The 13,536-nt window shown below is 38.7% G+C and overlaps 1 protein-coding gene across 6 annotated transcripts in view; it reads right to left on the reverse strand.

Moving 5' to 3' along the window:
- DACH1 (dachshund family transcription factor 1) overlaps positions 1 to 13,536 on the reverse strand; it is a 572,648-nt gene that overhangs the window by 147,183 nt on the left and 411,929 nt on the right. For 3 of the 6 annotated variants that reach the window (XM_085621993.1, XM_085621992.1, XM_085621995.1), the window contains one exon: positions 11,203 to 11,346. The exons of the other annotated variants lie outside the window; for them this stretch is intronic. In XM_085621993.1, the coding sequence (XP_085478119.1) occupies positions 11,203 to 11,346 (144 nt within the window). The remainder of the gene's footprint in view (positions 1 to 11,202; positions 11,347 to 13,536) is intronic. 6 annotated transcript variants of the gene reach the window in all.

Below are 13,536 nucleotides of genomic sequence, written 5' to 3' on the forward strand. Positions count from 1 at the left end.
TTATTCCTGTTGGATTGCTTAGAACTGCTGCAAACGGTAACGTGAAACAACCAGGCCGTGACAACAAGTGCTAAGTAAAATTCTATTTAGTTTTATCATGTACAGAATATTTTTATTGAGATATGTCCAAGCCGTTCGTTTTGCCCTCTGTAGCATCTCTCTAATGAGGATTGGACAAAAAATGCTACATATGTCTTTTCAAACACAAATATTTTATGGAAAAATGCGTAGGTGGCCTTCTTGCACATACAACCTGTGTGCACATGTGCATGTGTGAAGCCTCTCTGCTGTGGTCAGACAAGCACCATTCAAAGATCAGCAAGGACACATGAAGTAGGGTGCTCTCTCTGATCCATGATGATGTGCATTGACCAATCATATCCCTGCACCAGCGCCGAGCACGAAGGGCAAATACCGTCCCTGCATGAGCTCACCTGGCGGGGCTTTAGGAGGGGAACAAGACAGTGACCTTCAAGGGGGTACAGATTGTTACAGGTCTTTGAGTATGGGTAGCGTAGAGGAACCTTGCAAAATATCATGCCCATACCTCCCAGGGGGCCTTCTAAATTACTGCCACTCTTCAGTACATTTCTTTGGATGACCTCTCTGCCTTCTGCATATTTCATATTGAGACCATGTGGGCAGCTCAGCAGGGCATCCCTGGTTTGCATAGAGTAAACCAACATGCAATCAGTAAAATCCCTAGTTTGAGTGTGCATGCCCTGGCATGGGGGGTGCAAACCCCCTTCTGAAATACCAAAGGACACCCACTCCCACCACCTTCATGAAGATGATGCTCCTTTATAAATTATGCCCACAAATACCCCATTAGTGCATTATGTAATCTCTGTTGTTAACACAGTTTGGTGAACTGCACCCCCAGAGTTTAGTTGCTGGGAATGTTCCAGCATTTTAAAATACTATATTTAAGTGGTCATACCATACACCATTTTTAGAGAACATATTTCAAATTCTTTAATGCAGGGTTAAAAATGGCAGAGGAGTCTCCTAGAATCAGAGCCCTGACCATGAATAACATTTAACAAGGATCAATGCAGTGAAGGACTGAGATCCTCAAAAGAATCTAGGACCCAGTAGGTAACTGCTATAATCATGCATAGGCCTGGTAACTAGAGACCAACCGCTTTTACAGACCAGTCAATATACATTGACAATATGCCATTTGTGCTTCATTGTGAACCTGTTTTTGAATGTGGACTACTCTCCCAAATGCTGAAAAATAAGTTAAAATCAAAGTATATTTCCTAAAATATAATTAATATATCCCACTGAAAGACATTACTTTGGTGAAAAGCATACTGTTTTTGCTGCAATTGGAACTAGTTTGTATTATTGCCCATATATTCTTCTACTTTTTCTTATTATTATTAGCATTATTATATTATTATTGTTGTTGTTTTGTTAAGTTGTTGTATTTTGTTTTTTTTAAATTTTACTAATACATCAATGTTAATGTGTCAAAAGCACAGTGGTCCTAATGTCTGTTTTGTATGCATGCCACAAAATTCAGCATTGATGCTTCGGATTATCCCCCCTGCCACAGTGATCAAGGAAGGCACTTTTTGCTATTCAGCACGTCAATATGAAAGCGCACACAGCACCCTTTACCATTCATTAAAGGTTTTAATCAAGTAATCTACACAGCATCTGGAGGCTCAGCCAGAGGAAAAGTATGCTATAACAAAGGCACTGTAACAGTTCACCTTCAGTGAAGAACAATAATGCATTATTAAAATCACTTTCCTGCTCAGTGGTTACACTTAGCTGACCACAGCAAATTCGCTCTGCCTTGGTCTTCGCAAGTTGGCAGAAAAAAAAGATTCTGTCACATTTAACAGGTTCTGAAAATGACAGGATGCCTCTCCTGGTTCAACTATAAACCGTAATCTTTTAGAAGTGAATAGAATTACAAATGCCTTTTGTCACGTATTTCTGTGCAAAGTTATTAGAGTGAAGCTTTATAACATCAACTGTGACTAGGAGCTCGAATGGCATAGCAAAGAAGTGATAGCACACCAGCATTCATCGAAGATACACTTTCTACGTTTTTGAGTTCATGTACTTTTTAGAAGGAGTGCAAATTTAGTTTTTGTGCTTTTGCTGGTGAATTTTTGCGAAATTCATGATTCCCACCCTTTATATAAAATTGTTGCTATCGGTTTAAGTTTTCATTTATCCTTGCAATTTTTTCTCTGAGCACTGCAAGACCACCTTTACCAAAGTGTGAGATCATTTTTACTCTAATCAAACTCAGCTAAGTCTGCAAAAAGGTTCTATACAATGTTATCAATTGCACAGTTGTTTCTATGCCCAAAGCAATAATGCAGATTTTGTCTTAATATGTTTTTTCTAAGTTGCCACAAAAATCATAGCTTAAACACAAACTTGGCAAATCATCATACACTTTCCAGACTTTCCAAATCCATGAAACTTTACGTAGACTTTTGCAAGGGTTACAAATAAAGCTTGAGAACTTTGCACGTGCCTAGTATAAATGCCCTTTTTATCCTTGAATCAGTGAGCCTGATTTACTAAGAGCTTGCATCTGAGATATCTACCTTTTTTGGCGCAGCCCAGATGCAAAATCTATTTCAATATGTGCAATGCCTGGTTTGTGCGAATTTGTAATAAAAAAGAAATAACACAAGGCAGCACTACGTGTTGTCTTGTGTTATCTGCCTCCAGAAAGCATCAAATGGGTGGAGCATGGACATTCCCATCCGTGTATTTTGATGCAACCTCAGATTTACAAAAGTCTGTAAACATGGGTTTGTGCCAAAATGATGTGTTTATCTGAGGCTGGCATAATAAGGAGAAATATCTATTCCTTCTTGTTACTTCCTCTTTCCAACACATACAAAGAGGAACACATCATTAGGGATAGTTTTTATGGGGAAAGCTGCCACTTCCAGCAAAAAAACGTTGCTGGTCACAACGTAGGCACCCTTGCACCATGATGCAGGCTGCTTGCATTGGCGCTAGTTAGCCACAAGTGCACCAGCGCAGTTCAGCTCTCTGCCTTCAAGGCAGCGCAGCGACTTGCCTTGCTGGGCTGCCTTGCATGAACTGTTAGTAAATCTGGGTGAGTAATCTTAACCCTTTCGCTGCGGCGGGAATTCCGCCGCAGCGCTGGGGGGTGCGGGGGGGCAGCGCGGTGGCGCTGTGCTCATGATGGAGCGGTTCCGTCATGACTCCGCCCAGTTGCGTTGTCCCCCCGCACAGGCGGGGAAACAGCGCCGCGTGGGCGGAGCGGCCGCCAACGGTCGTGGCATGACGGAACCGCTCCGTCATGAGCACACGGCAACCGTGGCTCATGATGGAGCGGTTCCGTCATGAGCGGGGAAGGGGTTAACATGCCATTGATAATACCTCAATGGGCGTGGCCTTCACTTTATTACAAAGCAAACTTTTAACGCTGCTCTTTTGTTTGCTGTTTCATTTGCTGCTGACTTATATAAATATTTATGTGATGACACTCTGAAATATCTAGTTTTCTTAACCCCTTCAGTGCCCGCCCCTTTCCCCGCCCAGTGCCGGCCGTTGCATTAGCGGGCGGGGTCTATGACGAGCTGGACTCGTCATGGGCACAGCGCCACCGCGGCCCATGACGAGTCCAGCTCGTCATGGGCACTGAAGGGGTTAATGTGTTAGCAGTGCATTGTTTAGGTCTGGCTAAGACCTGACCAGACTCTTGTATTAACAAAATTCATAAATCCATACATACACAGAGAACTTTGGGTCAGCCGTCCGCGTCTAGTGGTATGTTCAATTTCCATTCATATTTGCACACAGAATGGGGCGATGGAACAGCTTACTTCAGGCAATGGCTCACTTGCAATGTGAGTGGCAGTATTTTGCTTTATCACAAATGCACATTTATCTAAAAAGAAGTGCACTTCAGTACTGGGGCTGGTGGATCATTAGTTTACTTAGCCAATGCTTCTTTTCAATTCTTTGTACATTTTTTGCAGTTTAACGACAGACAGACCTCATTGTATACAATGCTACATAGAGCGTCTGTCAACGCATTGCTCATGATTGCATTTCTTGCTTGTTCTATCCAATCTCTGTTCCTGATTTTATGGCTTTCCTCCTTTTCTTGTATTTGTTGTCCCCGTGGAGCATGTTGCTTCCCCCTGATTTGTGATTGGCTGAGTTGTATCCTTCCACTGCTGTGAGGAAACTATTTTGTTTTCTGAATGTAACCAAAATGATTACCAAATATGTGAAGGGCCCCATTCACAAAGGTAAATTTACATGTTCACAATTACTCATGTGTAAATCTAATTTTGCACTTAGGTGTAAGTCTACTTTTTCGCTATTCAAATCGCACTTATTAGCGAGCATGTAAGTGACATTCCAGAACGAGTTTAATACCTCAAATGTGGTCATTACATGAAAATTGCAGAGCGTTCCTGAGATTTGTGGCACAATTTACCTACTGCAAACTCCAGGAGCAAACTGCTATATCAAGTGTAATTTCTACCTGGCTTGTAATCCTGTTTTGGCAACATATGGGTGTTTTTACCGAATATGGGATTAATAGCGCCAATTTAATCAGGGCCTACATTGTACAGGTTTGTGTAAACAATCTTTTATGAAACTTGATATTAATAAAGTTATTTAATAACTATTTTTTCTGTTAAGAGCAGAGAAAAAATAGTACCAAAACAAGAGTTGCACATAAGACCAGTTTCTTAAGAGTTAACTATATGGCTCACATTAACCACAACTTGTTAGCAGCAGAAACACAGGTAATGTTTTTCAAATACAGCCTTGAAAATGTTAGGATAACATATGCTCCCAATATTTATTCTTTGCAAATAGAGCAGTCAATATGTGTAAACATGAGTCACCAGTGAAATATACAATCTACAGAACTCAAAACAATCATATGAGAAAGGATTATGCTTTCTTGGCAAGCTGTTTCAGTGCTATGACCTCAATCAAAACGCAAATATGTGTTTGTTTTCATTAAGTTTTATCAATTGTCTTTTCAGTAGGTGTGACCTAATAATTAGAGAGCAAGAGGCACATGGGAGCATTGTGTAAAATAGACTGAATAATTGTGCGCAAGGCACCCCCATTCTTTAGTCATCATACATGATCACAATGACGGAGGCTTAAAGATGATAAGGAGACTAACATAATGCATTCGTCAGATAAGATTGGCTGGATGGCTTTTACTGAATAATTACACATGTAACATTATACAAACAGCATCATGTCCTTTGCACAGCCCGTAGTGCAAGACATTATAAAAAAATTGCAATGCCGGGCAGTGGTGTTGCTATACCTTTGGCTGCCCGTGGTGGTCCCTGCGTTTGACACCCTGCAGCAGCCGCATTTAAGAGGGGGGGTGGTTGTGATTCCTGCGTTTGTCACCCCACGATGGATGCAGGTGAGGAGGAGGTCACCGCCCTCAAAACGTATACCGCTGGGGCGGACCAACCCCCCCCCCTTCTTGCTACGCCACTGATGCTGGGCATATTTTACATATTATTTGCTGCAGAAGATATTATGGTGTGCATCTTTTTTTACAAGAATTGCTACTGACCTACTGGCATTTCCTTAACAGTGGAATGAATTAATACTGTCCATAATTATTCTTTTGAACTTGCTTTATGAGTAGGGGCAATTGAAACCAGCCTCTGAAATAAAGGACCTCCACTGCTTGTAAAGTAAATGATTTAAAAAGTGTGAGAGTCACTCGAATTTCAATGATTAATTCCAGTTCTTCAGCGAAAAGATCAACAAGAGCTATTTTCTTGCTTTGCTGTTGCTACTTTGTATTAACTATTTGTTAGATCCATCCCCCGGGATATGTATACAACATATTTGTTTTATGTCTTTTAGCGTACAACACAGCAAACTTGATCACATCGGGGAATGGTGACAGTGAAAAAACAGACCCAGCCAAGGGAGTTACTGAAAGAGGACAGTTTCAACTGCCTATTAAATAGCAGCAATACAATTATTAAATTAGTGTATCCTCTGCAGTGTCGATGCCAAGAGGCAAGGGAAAGAGGATAGCTATCCATGACTAGCTGTCCTAGGATGAGCAAATGTTGACATTTTAGAGTTCATTGTGGCCCAGGGATTGATCCAGCAGGATGCCCAAAGCAACAGATGGACTTGACTCACTTCTGAAATTGTCTGCCTACGCCTCATCTGATATTCTTCCTCTCAGCACCTCAACCCCGTTGAAAAACTTCTTGTCTGAACACATAAGTAGGTTCGATCTTCCTAATGACATGCATCTGCAGGGAGGAGATTGTAGTGTAATGCTGCAGATGGAGAAACCTTCCACGAATTCTCAAGTTCATTCTTTCTTAATGGACAACTGACCAGACAGTCAGGATGAAAGTAATCTGTCTCCATTGATACGCTCTCTATGGCTCACTGTGTTGATAAGTCCCACTGAATGACAACAACCAAAGATAAGCATTTCAGCTTGAGGAAGTTCTAAAATCTTTCAATGACACTGACTTGGTTTAGCATATGAGAGCATCCTAAACTCAAGGAAAACCTCTGCATGCTTGCTATCCTGACAGATAAATGGCCTAGTGCCCCACATAGGGGCAGTAAGAGCTATATAAATACTGCAAAACAATACAATACAATTTATAAGAATGTTTATCTTTGCCACAGGAATGCTCCTGCATGCAAGATGCAGTATGAAAATGTAACATTTAAGAATGTTTTATATACAAATATGACAAGTGTATTTTCTGCTTGGTCAACCAAACAGCTAGTGTGCGAGGTTTGCATTCCACCGATAGTATCCTTAAAGTGCTGCTATTGAAATCGTATATCTTTGATATGTTTCCCTGAGGTCCTGTCATAGATATCTGCACAAAATGGCCAACTATCCCAACAAGCATTTCTATTTGATTGCCTTGTGAAATTAGGACTCTGCATTGTAGGTAGCTTAGGACTTGAGGTTAACCCAAAATTATAGAACACCTATACAATTCTGGAAATGCCCCCCACCACACTCCAGTGAGACCTTGGTGTAAAGCAATTTGATCTTTGCAACAGGGACACTTCTTTTTGATGCAGGCTAAAGAGATCTGCCATATGTTAGTACTTGGCAGTATTGTGAAAATTATACTAATTTCATGATATCCTGGCCTCCCGCTATGAAGATGGAGGTATGTCACTCATCAATGGATTCCTAATGGCCTCCCAGGTAATACGTGAGACAGCTTCATTATGCTTCCTATGGTCAAAGGGTGGATATCTGTCACCATTTCTGCCACCATGACCTTAAAAGCAGCATTTCAGCTGAACTTTCCTTCTGAAATTGTCCTGGTGCACTTTGTGCTGTTTAGTGTCTTTATGTACCCTACCACCAACATACCATTGTTTGGACTACCCTATTTTAGAAGTCCCATGGGTACACATTTGTTGGTTGATCACTTCCATAGATATGCGCCTGCATGCAGGCGGTTGAAAGAAAATGTCATATTTTGGGAAAATGCATGAACATTTCGTAAAATGTAATTACTGTGTACTCTCCCAGGCAGCTAATCAGAGTGAAGGAAGTCTGCCACTCACTCATACAATATTTAGTGTATTCCAGTCTTTAGAATACATGCTACTGCATGACAATAGGATTTACCAACAATTCTAAGTGATTTTCACATGAAATGTGTCAATTTCACATGCTTTTGCATGAACAATGCAAAAGAGACAGGTTATATTTAGAATATTTTTGGAAATTTCAGAAAATTGCCATTATCTGCACAATAAGGGGGTATATGAGCCTCAGTCGTTTGATATCTGCCACCAAACTACAGGAGTTCCAAATTAGCATTTCGACTGCTCTTCATTCTAAAATTTGCATCCTGTTCTTTGTCAAGAATAATAAATGTGAATAATACGCCAAGCCAACAGAAAAAAACGATATTTAACAAGTGTGAGATCCTTACTGGTAGGGATGAAAAGCAGAAATCTGCCACCAGAAGTACGAGACCAATCAAACATGCCTGCTTATTTGCTTTAGAATGCGGTTTTTTGCATGTTGCCAAAATTAGTATTTATTGAATCTCCAAACTCATGTAATATATATTTATGCCTATTATTCCCATTTGCACAGGATCCAAGGGATTCAACACTTGTAAATAAAATCTCAATTGTCCCATTCCTGAGTGAGGAAGCAAAAAAAAAAATCACTTATTTTTTAAATACTTTCGACAATACAATTGAAAAATATATCATTTCTGCAAGTTCTCTTTTGGCCTGCCAATCAGGCTTAAGGAGGTGTATCTCTCATCAATATATTCCTTCGGGAACATCTTTTCACAAAAATATATCTTTTTTTAACTTTTTCTGTTGTCCTAAGATTGATCTTTTTCATCAAAGAGTGATCTGTCATAATCAGTGATTCTACAATAAGTTACCAATATTGACATGTTATGTTATGTTAATCCAATTTGTAAAGCGCACGGTTACCCGGAGGTGTATTGGCACTGGTAGCATAATTCTTTGAGAGCATGGATAGACCAAGGAGATGAGAGGCTGAAGGAGACTCTATGAGTTAAAGAGCCATGTTTTAAGTTGTTTCCTAAAAACAAGAAGGTTAATGGAGTTCCTCAGATTCCAGGGGAGGGCATTCCACACCTTGGCTGCCCTAGTTATAAAACTTCTACCCATTCTACATCTTTTTTATAGATGACTGTAGACAACATCTCTAAGAAAAATGTACACCTATGTGGTACTGCTATACTCTCGATATTAAGGTCAGAACTTCCTTGGAAAGCAAATTGTGGTTCATGTCTGTTAGTTTTTAGGAGGAGCAAAACAAGTTTTAAAATTATTTAGAAAATAAAAATTAATCTTTACATTTTCCATTATACCATCACCATGGAAATAAATATTAGCACAACAGGTACACCTGAATGTCACAAAGGGAAAATGTATTTGTGTGTGTAGACAGCAGGGCAAACTAGATAAATGTATCGGAACAATCTATTGATTTTTTTTTTTTTAAATCTGTTGTTTGCAAGTACCTCAGCAATCATAATGATAACAGTGCTAGCTACTGAGATATCCGCACTCCATATTTGTCACACACTAACTTCTAAATAAATCCCTGTTGGTGCTTGACTAGTGGCACTTATGGAACTGCCTGGAATCTTCTCAATGATTCTTAGGAGCTTCAACCACTTACAACCATTTTACAAATTATGTATGAATACAGGTACCAGAAGGACTTGCAGCATATGTATTTTCTTTAAGAACAAGCCAACATTCTGGGTAAATTCAATGTATTGACTTTTCAGCCAATGCAATAAAGATACCCTTCTAATTGGTGTTTTAAAATGATTCAATATTGCTAGTTTCCATGGTATCTTAAGCTTAACAACAGCAGTGGCAACACATTTCTGTGTAATGACTGTATCTAATGAGAAATATGTGTCAATTCTCAGCCATGTTATACATAACAAATACATACAAGTTTCCATAAGTACCCATTTCTGATTCAGTTTCCTTCATGGTTGACATAAACGTAATAGCTATATTCAAGCACAAAAAACCCAATTAATCTATAAATATGAGAGCAAAATATATGTCTGGATGTCTTGCTATGCATACATATTCTGCAATATATTAGCTATGTTTGTTGGATTGAAAACATTTGTTTATTCAATAGCATGGTCGTGAAAACAAATCAGTCCCTGGATAAACGAAGTCCCTCTTTACAAAGTAATAAAACATACAACCTATTTAGAGCCCATGCACTGAATCTGCAGTCGCACATCATTTCTATCATCATCTGTAATGCATTCATGCTTAGAATCAAAATCTGCAATTATAATTGAATGTTGATGTTAATTCACCCGAAGGAAAGAAAGCACTTAATTATTTTGTATTCTACTACCAGCTCTGTGCGTGGGAAATATGAACTCTCATCTCAGCAAAAAAGAATTAGATATTGCAAGAAGTGATACTGCTATTTAATTGTTAATAGGACATGGTGATGCCTACAGTTTTGCTAAACTGTGACCATTAATTCATTATAAAATCCAACAGACCTGTGAACATCCCCCAGTGTCAGTGTTCCAGGGCAATTCCTGTGTCATACATGCCCAAATCAATTAAAGTGACAAGCATGCATGCAAAAAAACGAAGTAAGGCGTGATTGAAGATGCCTACACTTTATCTCAAGTTGCATCACTCCCTCTCTCTCTCTCGCTTTTCTATCACTCTCTTACTCTCTCTCCTTTTCATCACATACTCTCACTGTATATATATATATATATATATATATATATATATATATATATATACATGGGAGAGAAGTTGGCCTAACGGCTACGGCGCTTAAACTCAGACCTGGGGAACTGGGTTTGAGTCTCGGTAATGACGATGAACATCCAGTGATTCTGGGCAAATCACTTAATCTCCCCATGCCTAACAAAAAAATGAATGTGTGTCCTCATGTAACGTAACTGGTGCTATGTAAATCGGTCTGATACCTGATTGGATTTGGGTCAAGTTTGAGCTATATAAAATTCTGCAAAAAAAAAAAAAAATATATATATATATATATATATATATACATATATATATATATATATACATATACACACACATATATATATATATTTCTTCTTTGGTGATGTTTGTACTGATTTTGTTCATTTTGTTGATGTATTCTTATTTGTATGTCATTTAGTTTCTAATTTTCCCTTTGCCTCATTATATTCATCCCATTTAAGCTATGTCTCTCTTTTTTATCCACTGATTGTCTAGCTTTCAAATGTATGTTCCTCATTTCATCCCTTATCTGCTACTGTTGTTTCACGTGCTGATTATTTTTCCTATTGAGGCTCTATGATTAATTTATTTAAGAGACATGCCCCGTTTTTACTTTTTCGCCTCTATTGCCCACTCCTCACATCCTGATACAACTCTCCATCCACCAGCATTTCTCCACCCTACTGTCTTTTCTCCACTGACAATTCTGTAGTGTATCAAAGCCCTCATTTTATCCTCTCGCCTTCTCCTACTTATGCAGTTTTTTCAATTTACTTACTTCCAGTCGTCCGTTGCGGACAAGCTTCTGTGTGCTACCTGCGACTGTTTTATTTTTTGAGTTTTCTTTAAATTACGGCCCCATCAGGGTTTGCTTATTTTTTAGGACACACCTTAATGTTGCCCTCTCCTTCTTACCTTCTTTTCCCTTTGCTGCCTCCTCCTCTTGTCCTGCCAGAAGCTTGTTGCTCCCTGATCGCCGCCCGCCACCCGCTGCAAGCTGCCATATCTCCCTCTGGTTCTCTGTACACTTCTGGCCCCTTCTTTGTTCCTGTCTTCCGTCTGTGTAGAAATGAAGGAAATACTTTGCAGGTGATGCATTGAGGTAGCTGAAGTTTGTGGGTGAGCCACAGCAATCTTTCAGTATTGCCACAATTTGTTTTTCAATACAAATTATTGTACATAAAATAATTTATACATTGATTATTTTTTATTTCTGTGTCAAACATTGCTCAAAATTCTAATATTGCGGTAAATTTATCACATGTGGCCATCTTTCTACCTAAAATACATCTAAATGAAGAAGGCGTATGCAGTATTGCAGGCAATGTGAAGGTTAAATGTCAATCAATCCAGTATCAGGAGAATTCTGACCTATGTACAGTATAGACTATTGGGAAATGTGGAAGCTGCAGAACTGCCATTAGATTAAGCAAGCATATTTCAGGCAAAATATGCCTCGTTGCATTCAAAACAGTTCTCAACGTCCATATTGTTCCTTAGTTAACTCTTATTTAGGGAAATAAAATTAATTTATTTATACACTACACTACACTCATTTATACAAACAAAGTACTTATCTTTGAATGATTGATGGCCTTTAACCTGCTTATCATCCAAGGACATCATTCACTTCAGTGCACAACTAGATGTGTGAAATAGTATTGCATTACTTTGACACATTGTGCTTGAGCAGGGAATGCTAAAAATAAATAGGATCAAGGAAATAATACTAAGTCGCTATTATAAATGAAGACCACTCAAATGCACCAAAGAGTTATATAAAGTACATTTATGCATGTTCCCTCACAGAAACATCTGCAGGGAAGGTAACTTATGATTTTATTAACTAATCAATTCCTGTCATATTACTCACATATTGGTCCTTAAGGCTCCAGGCTCCTTAAGACTCCAGGCCTCAGGAGACCACTGAGGCTTGCACCACACACTGCCCCTGCCATGCTGCCAACATAGTAACTGGCCCCAAAGCTATAAGAATGGATGGGCGGAAGGTAATAGTAATTTTTAATGCTTATTGAATGAATAATTTCCTGTTGTTGTGGTCATCTCCAAATTAGCCACACAGCGCCACCTTGTGACAGCTGTCATAAGCGCAGTTTTTGAGAATTAAGTGCCAGTGCCGAGCACCGTAAACCACAGGGTCAAATTAAGCACTGGTGTCAAATGAACCTAACACATGCTGTATCTCAACATGTATTGTCAATATGGATCCTGTCTGATGACGTCTTTGCTTTGTATGCCTTCTTTCACAGTGAAATAACTCTTAGTTAACTTCGTCTATAATAACGGAAACTATAAAAAAAATAAATGCTAAGTAAATTTAATCCTGAAAAAACTAATGAGTATACCCATTCATGGAGTGTTTATCAAGACATGTCAAATTTATGACACCATGTCATTTTTTGGTTAATATAAAACAGCTGTCATTTTCCAAAAGAGTTAACAAACAGGTATTTTCCTCTCATTTTGAAAGTTTAATCACCTCTTAGGTGAAGCTGGAAGCAATTACCAGGAAAGAAGCATCTCTGTGCAGAACTGTATTGCATTATAATGAATTCTATGAACTATGAAGGCTGGAGAGATTAAATAAGAGAAGGGAAATATCATTAAGTACCTCAGAAAACGCTCAAAGACTTAACTAAACAAAGTGAACCACTGAGCAGTGCTAATTAAAATGCCCAACACAAACAAAGCTTGGACCAAAGGAACCAAAAACAATTGAAGACTTTCATTTTTATTAATCTAATGCATCATCTATAATATCATTAAAGTTCGTATATATCATTAATTTTATTCCTTTCATTTAAGCCTTTTATTGGGATTACTCCAGTTATTAGTTGGTCTAATGTACTGGTTACCTCTAAATCTTGCTCTACAATCTCTTCTTATCTTGTTGCATAAACCCTTGCGTGTTATTCAAATTGCTTCATTTATTATGATAGCTTCCCCATGTAAATTGTGCTGACTGCTCGCCCTTGCACAGTCCTCATTAGACTAATGAAAACCTTCAAACGAAAAAACTAAACAACCTGCCAAATAAAGGTCTGAGGTTATTATGAAAATTACAACTCTGGGAGTTGGGAGAAGCTCTGTTCATTAATTCATGCTCAGCAAATTGCTAACTAATTTAGTTGCACTCCTCTGCATTAATGGATTATTTTACAAAAATGTTTTTCACAGCCCAAGACCTTTGGTGCATGCTTTTGAGAGGCTTGCATTCTAATCAACCTT

Source organism: Triturus cristatus, chromosome 8 (genome assembly GCF_964204655.1).
Source record: "Triturus cristatus chromosome 8, aTriCri1.1, whole genome shotgun sequence".
Classification (NCBI taxonomy): domain Eukaryota; kingdom Metazoa; phylum Chordata; class Amphibia; order Caudata; family Salamandridae; genus Triturus; species Triturus cristatus.